The sequence below is a fragment of the Venturia canescens genome, chromosome 4 (genome assembly GCF_019457755.1).
Source record: "Venturia canescens isolate UGA chromosome 4, ASM1945775v1, whole genome shotgun sequence".
Lineage (NCBI taxonomy): Eukaryota > Metazoa > Arthropoda > Insecta > Hymenoptera > Ichneumonidae > Venturia > Venturia canescens.
The window spans coordinates 6688554-6696528 of NC_057424.1; the positions used below are offsets into that span (position 1 = coordinate 6688554).

At 35.4% G+C, this 7975-nt stretch overlaps 1 protein-coding gene across 2 annotated transcripts; it reads left to right on the forward strand.

Annotated features, from left to right (window-relative positions):
* Positions 1 to 21: 21 nt before the first annotated feature.
* Positions 22 to 7310, forward strand: mats (MOB kinase activator-like 1). 2 transcript variants are annotated; one of them, XM_043416253.1, is made up of 5 exons: positions 22 to 396; positions 1469 to 1635; positions 2004 to 2231; positions 2315 to 2478; positions 2913 to 7310. In XM_043416253.1, exons 1-5 carry the CDS (start codon positions 383 to 385, stop codon positions 2991 to 2993), a joined length of 654 nt encoding a protein of 217 aa, XP_043272188.1. In that variant the 5' UTR covers positions 22 to 382; the 3' UTR covers positions 2994 to 7310. The 2 variants fall into 2 exon arrangements, with proteins under 2 accessions (XP_043272188.1, XP_043272187.1); XM_043416252.1 differs by lacking the exon at positions 22 to 396 and adding an exon at positions 639 to 774.
* Positions 7311 to 7975: the final 665 nt, after the last annotated feature.

The following is a 7975-nucleotide window of genomic DNA, read 5'->3' on the forward strand; positions in this document are numbered from 1 at the left end:
TCAGTGCGTGCATAGTGTCGACGGTACGAGGTACGACGGCTCGACGGATCTCTAGAGGGTTGATAAAGATAAAGCCGTCTTTCCGTCTCTCTCACGCTCGGATCCCCTATTTTCGTTGCGAGTTACAAACACAATCATCGTATATTAAAGCAGATCAAATTAGTGTATTGTTTCTCGAGCACGGGTACAAACCGTCTCGTCAGGTGTTCTATATGCGGTTTCACGTTAATCCTAACGCGTGAGCCGCCATCGTAATATCTTTCTTGCCTTTCGCACAAAAAACAACATACATATCTATATATACATATATACGTAAATATATATATATATAATATATATATAATTATCTCGCTCATACGACAAAACAATCGCCCAAGCAAAGATGAGCTTCCTGTTGTAAGTTTTTTTGTTCAATGCTTTACAAAATTTTATAAAATTGTTTACTAGTGCATAACCGTGCGTTCGATAATATTGTCAACGTATTCGCATTGTGCGTGCAAAAATAATAACGAATTATTAATTCCGAGTAGAGTCATAAGAAATTAAGATCACCAAAAAAAGTTTAACGTTCGCGTTCAAGGGAACAGTCGTGTGGTTGTGTACGTGTGTGTGTGTGTGTGTTGTGTGGTTCGATTTGTGAAATTCGTTTTGGAACTTGAAAAGGGCACAAAGAGTCTACTCTCGAAATTGACTTCTTCAAGATTAGTGTTGTTTTTCATGTCGATTCATGGGCTCTTGAACTATGAATTACGACGAATATCTTCGTCCTCCAATGTAAAAATTTTGCGTTGTCCTCATATAAGAAGTTGTTTTTTCCATGTTCTTCTTTCGTCATTTCTTTCATAAATATCAATTCTTCCATTATCCATTATTTATAGAAAATTGTTTCACGTGGACGTCATTGATGTACGATCTCGATACGAACCTCTTGCAATCACGTCATTACGACAATTTTAGTTGCTTGGCTATGAGTCATTTGTCAAGGGAAATGCACTCTATATATGCTACTCTCTTGTTGAAAATAAAAACATCTTGAAAATAATTTTTTTGTTTTTTTCATTGTTCAATCAATTTTCAAAATCTCAATTTCATAACTATTCAAATATTCGTTTACTAGATAAAAATAATCACATTTAAATAAATTTTGTGCATCAAATGCACAAAATATTTTGATGACAATTCTTTTGTAAAGTTTATTATGGTTAATGTTGTAGAAATTTTGTATTTATGAATACAAAAAGAGGGTTCATTAATATGTAGATATGTTTTCATAAATTTAATGAACATTTTTTGGATCAAATCTTTTTTGCTTCCAATTCAATTTGACAATAAATGTCTTCCATCAGAAAGTAGCATGATGAAAGCACTTTGGAAGATGATTATCTGAATGCAGACAAAATAGATACATAATGAATCATAATTTTTTGCAACAAAGAGAAGGCTTAACAAAACGAATTTGTGATTTCAGTGGAAGCCGTTCGTCTAAAACATTTAAGCCGAAGAAAAATATACCTGAAGGAACTCATCAGTATGATTTGATGAAACATGCTGCAGCGACGCTTGGATCGGGCAATTTGCGACTTGCGGTTATGCTCCCCGAGGGAGAAGATCTCAACGAATGGGTGGCGGTCAACAGTGAGTATACAGGCTTTGTTTTTTTGAAACGTACGAAACATACTTTTTTCTAAAAAAAAAACAAGTGAACAGTTTCCTTATAGTTTCTTCCAAGCCTGTTTCAAAATACCACAATAATATTAATTTTTATCGCTGAACTGTGACAAGCACATTGGAATGTCAATTTGCATTATTGAATACTCTTTTCACACACAATTTGTACTTTATTTTTATAGAGCATTAATTGTCATTAAAAAAGAAAAAAAAACAATTGCCATTCTTGTGTGATTTTTTTTCAATAGTACACAAAAATATCGAATTTAATAGAAATAGAGGTTCTCGATGAATGCGTTTCTACACTTTATTTGTAACTTTTTTTTTCATTGCAGCTGTGGATTTTTTCAACCAAATCAACATGTTGTATGGCACAATAACGGAATTTTGTACAGAAGAGAGTTGTCCGATAATGTCGGCGGGTCCGAAATACGAGTATCACTGGGCGGACGGTCACACAGTTAAAAAACCAATCAAATGTTCGGCTCCCAAGTACATAGATTATTTGATGACGTGGGTTCAAGATCAGCTGGACGATGAAACGCTATTTCCATCGAAAATTGGTAAAATAATGTTGCAAAATCTATGAAATGGCAGATAGAAAACTTAATTATTCAACTCGCTTTCAATAAACCATTTGTTTCAGGTGTACCGTTTCCAAAAAATTTTTTATCCATTGCGAAAACTATCCTGAAGCGATTGTTTCGGGTATATGCGCACATTTATCATCAACATTTCAGCGAAGTTGTTCAACTGGGCGAAGAGGCTCATCTCAATACTTCGTTCAAGCATTTTATTTTTTTCGTACAGGTAAAATATAGGCAAATTGCCGTTTAATATTTTCATCTCAACACTCGTCGATTATCCCTAAACATGCATTTTCGCATATTTGCGAATATTTGACAGCAGCTCATATTCCGATGACGCTTGACCTCAAATTTCAAGATATGCGCTTTCTATTTTACTCAATATAGAGTTGAAATAATCAAATTGAAGAGTATGGATCGGTCCGTATTTCGCCACCGTGAGTGGGAGAAAAATAGCTGCAAATTTCGATATGGAAATTCTTATCATAGTATTTCATTTTCAATGATTCTAAATGGGGTTTGATGACTGATCCATACTTTTAAGAAGAATCCTAAAATATAAATTGGTGAAATGCACTATACTTTTCGCATTATTCCCACTTCTTCGGATGTTCGGATCCAATGTTTGTCATTTAAAAGTATTGTCGCTCGTTGCAGGAATTCAATCTTATCGAGAGACGAGAACTGGCACCATTACAGGAGTTAATAGAAAAGCTAACGGCAAAGGATGCGCGATGAACGATTATTTTTCGGGTAAATACCTCTCCTCGAAAAGGAAAGAAAGCACAGGACGAAAAGCAAAGCAGAGAAAAACCTTCCTCCAAAGAATCTCATTCGCGCTGTTCTCATTTTCCTTCACTTCCGCTAACCACTGTACAATTACTTCGCGTTATTATTTAAACTAATATTCGGAAATGCTCCTCGAGCTTTCGAACTCGTAATTTTTTCGATATTTAGGTAAATTTTTTTTTTTTTTTTACTCGTTACCGCACAAAACGACAAACAAAATGATTGGAGTCAAATGGAGGATATCAATTTTAGTTTTTTACGTATTAATTTAAGTCCCAGAAGATCGAAATGCGCAGACAAAAAAGTGAATACGGTACAGTCAACACACACATACACACACGTGTAGCAACGTCGAGTACTGTTGAATCGTTTCGCTATGATTTATTGTCATGCCTCCCGACCCATAATACTTAGGATATATATTTTTTTTGTTTCGAATTTTATTTCTCGTTTTTAACGCGTTGTCAAAGTTCGCATCGTTAAAATGTGATCGAAATCGTTTTTATCGATTTTTAAATAATTTTTTCGTTGCGATTTCTTTCATGCTCATTCTCTGGGTTTCCAGACAAAAGTTTAATTTAAAAAGTTCGTGTATACTTTTCGTTTGAACCTGCATATAGATATTAGTAAAAATAGAAAATTTCGTTGCATTCCAACGATGCGAACGGCAACGTCCCTCTTAAAATCGTTATTTATTAATCTTCGTTGAATCTTCCATATTTTCTCGAAAATAACTTCTTCCTCCCCTTTTTCATTGTTATTTATTTACCCCTTCTGTTCTCGAGTGCATCGACAAATTTTATGAGAAAATATTTCTCCAATACTTTTTTATTTTTACCGCCAACGTTCCCGAGGCTCCACAGTCCAAGAGTTTTCGCGGTTTTGCGAAATCTGAGAATACAAAAAAACAATGAGATTCCACATGAATGAAAAATAAAGTTTTTCTCTCTCATTTTTACGCGACCGTAAGAAAATCATTATCGCTGCATAAGTAGTCGACAAAAGATTTTTAAATGGTACTTTTGTTCTTGCACTCAATACTGAAATAAAATTCCAGACAAACGTGAGAAATCTACAATAATAATGGAAAAAATTCATCAATTATTCATAAACAATTGTTCGGGTCCATAAAGCATATGCAAATTTGTCGCAGCTCTTGAAATTCCTTTTAATGAGATAATTTGAGTATCGAATTTGCAAATATTGCACGTCCACTGCAAAATGTTTCATTGTTTGAACAAGACACTGCACCGGATAAAGGTGGCCGAATCTGATGTTTTTTCTGGGAAATAGTGAAGAACGAACGCGTTTTTTTTTCGAACATCAAATTACATTTAACAAGAACCTTTGAAAGTCATCTTAAAAAATAAGAAAGCAAAAAAATGTAGTCGATGACGGGTGATGCAATTTTTCTCGTGACGTTTAGCGATAAGCACTCCCCAATGTAAACGGTCCATCTGAAAACCAGAAACTAAACGAATTGCTCGAGTTAAAAACAAATCCCAGTCGTATGCAATCTTCAAAATCGTTTTTGTTTTTTTGCCAGCTAGTGACAAACTGAGACTCGAGTAGTGTGGAAAAAATTAGTGATTTTTACATGAATATGGAATTTCGATTTTTGAAAAATGGGATCATCAACGAACCCGAAAATCTTTCTTATCGAATCTTCTGGTTTCTACATTCTTTGATGATTTCTATATGAAGGCTCTGGAATACGTGTTGAGAAATACTAAAGTATGAAAACACCTGATATTTCAGAGAGATCAATCATCAGTTGTAGGAAAAAATCATTGGCCCAATTGAATTGAAAAGGAAAAATGACAGTAAATAATTAGTACTTTTTTTAAATGAATTTTTTGTCAGTAAAAATGACTCGAATTGCACAAAGTATCTCGCGCCTTTTTTGTTTCTGTGGAGTAGACGAGGCGACCAATTTTCGAGATAAGCGAAACAAAAGTAGATAAAAAGGATGAACTTCGTTTCTTACAGACAAAGTTTTGTGGAGGATTTCGAAAATAGGGTTACGCGTGCTTTGTAGCTATTTTCGTGTATGTGCGCATAGGACTTGACTTGACGAGAGAGAGAGAGAGAGAGATATTTTCTCGAGTCTCTTAAGATAGGATTTGAATTGGATAATGGGAGAGCAGAAAAAAGCGTAAAATTAATAATAATCGATGAAAATTAGGTCGATCGGACAGGCGATTAATGAGAACTAGATTCCTGCATGATAAATTTCGATCGAATTAATCATACTACATAGTTGAATATAAAAATTGGAAAATATTTCGGTACATGAATTTACATGCGATGTTGGGATGCGAATCGTTGAAATGGGCCGAAATTTCGTTGTTTCTTTGTTTGTAGTATTTACAGAAAGAGCTCGTTTGAAATTTGAAATGTTACTCGCTCACTCACGAAAACAGCAACAATTTCGCTGCCTTTCAACGATGCGATCTTCAACATTCACTTTCTCCGACGAGAGATTTCTTTCGATAAATATTGATCGAGGCAAATAGCAGAAAAACGAAAAAACAAACAAAAATCTATTATATAAATAAATAACAAAAACGTAACGGTAAACACAAGAAAGGCCAGCTTTTTTCACGGTATAAATTACAAAGTCAGTCACAATATCTGGGCTCGATGGACGGACTAAAATTTATTTTTTATATAACGCGCTGTTGCAAAAGTGTGAAAAAAAAACCATTTTTCGGATGCTAAAGTTTTTTCCGAAACGAAAAAACTGTGTTATATCCAATATTCTAGACTACAATGCGTATACTCACATCGTGTGAATGCCCGTGTGTGCGCGCGCCTGTCAATGTGTGTATGTGCGTGAGTGCGTTATTCACGACGAACAATGCTCTTTGAGGTTAAAAAAGAAAAGGAAAACACGAAGCAATGAATGCAACGTTCGCTGTGTTTTTAGAGCATATTTTTTTTACGATAAATTAGCGATTGTGCGAAAAGATATGAACGAAGTGAATATTATTACTATATAAGCTATGTTACAAAGGTGAGAAAAAATCGTGCGTGCGTTGACAAAGCGAGAAGGAACATCGCATCGACGCGATATGAAAAATCGTGAGTGAGAGCTGATGAGGTTATGAAGTTGAAAAGAAAAAAAACAACAAAAAAATGCACGTTTACGTAGCTGACTCTCTGCACACGCTAAATATTTAAGTAATATAACTTTACGTACCGATTAATTAAATTATATTCAGTACTTAAAATGACGAGTATGATGGAGAACACAAAGAGAGCGAGAGAGAAAGAACAAGTAGAATTCAGCGAATAACGATTCGAAGATGAAAACATTCGAAAAGAAAGAAGGGGGAAGGGACAGAGAGAAATCTTGTTGATAAATAAATCGACGTTTTAGGGTTTTTTTATAATGAAAAAAATAAGCTTATGTATCGACTGTTAAGCTTCGTAATTGTATGTAGAGATTTTCGTCGAAACTTGTAATTCACGCAGTGCTCGAACGGGTGAAGAGAGAAACAACGGAGTCAGCAAACATGCAACAGCTTCACCGTCGCCTTCGAAAAGGATAAACAAAACATAACCTTGCCTTCGAAAAAGTATGAGAGAAAAAACAATCCAATGAAAATCCCGAAAGAATAATATATAGAGAAATCTCCGTTTCCCCATTCCTTTGTTTTTTCTTCTTCACGACGATACACACACACTATAATTATTCAAAGTTCTCGATTCTCACGCATCCGAGGTGCTATCGACGAAAAGACGAGTCCAGGAAAATGCTTCGCATCCCTTGGATTTTTCAATTACAACTTTTCATTTGTTTGTTGTAAAGCGAAATACGTTCACAATATTCGTTCGTGAAGTTCAAAATTTCGTATAAAAATGCACAGGTACGTAGAAGTTTGCGGTTTTCTTACAGAACGAAAAAACGATTCTTTTTCGTACACACACACAAACACACACGCGCGCGCGCGCGCGCGCGAGCCTCCTCGATTTTCGAGAGACCAAAATTGGCGCAGCAAGTTACACACGACGGTCTGTGATTTGTGACGAGAAACGTTGAATTTCCCACTTCAATTGCTTTCGTGCGACACACTTTTTTTCACGATCATTTCAACCAAACTTTCGTCCAATATTCTCCATGACGTCGCGTGGCAACTCTGTCCAATGCAAATAAAGAAGAATGATGAATTCTTCATTCGCTTTAGCGACCCTAGTGATAATATCTGTGCAATGTATATAGTATTTTTCTCAAATAAACGAAGGCTCGATGTAATCAGGAAACGTCGCCTGCGATCATTCCCACAATATAATCCACCATTTAATCGTTTATTCACCAATCACGATTTTCGCGACGGCCTCGTCTGTCCTTACTAGTTGAATTGACTGAAAAAACTTGGCGAGTTTGTCAACCAATGATTTAGGAGAAAAGCGACGCTTCGAAATATTCATTTTTATTGTTATTCCCGCGGAGAACTCGGAATCCATTCTTTCGACGGTTAAAATATGTTTCAGGAAAAAAACTCATTCCTCGGTCTAATACGATGGCGGGTGTGTTTTGAAACAAAATATCGAATCGTCACTCGCAGTAACATTATTTGCACGTGCATCATCAGTCTTACAAATCAATTTTCCGAACATCACGTTTGCGCAATATTATCCTTTGACGATTGTTGCGATTGTGACGTAACGTTTGTTGTCATTATACGAAGCTGAAGCGGGCTGACAACGAAAGGTCAGCAGATTTCATGAAATCGGTATACTCGGGCGAAATAATTCAAGTGAAGCGATGAAAAAAAAATTCAACATGTGTCGTATTTTTCGATAATTCATTGACATATTTACGCCTGTTTCCCAATTATTTCCGTGACCTCAAAACTTTTCGTCATTCCTTAAGGGTTTAGAAGATTTTTTGTCTTGACAACTTTATCCAAAGTTACGTTCTAAAA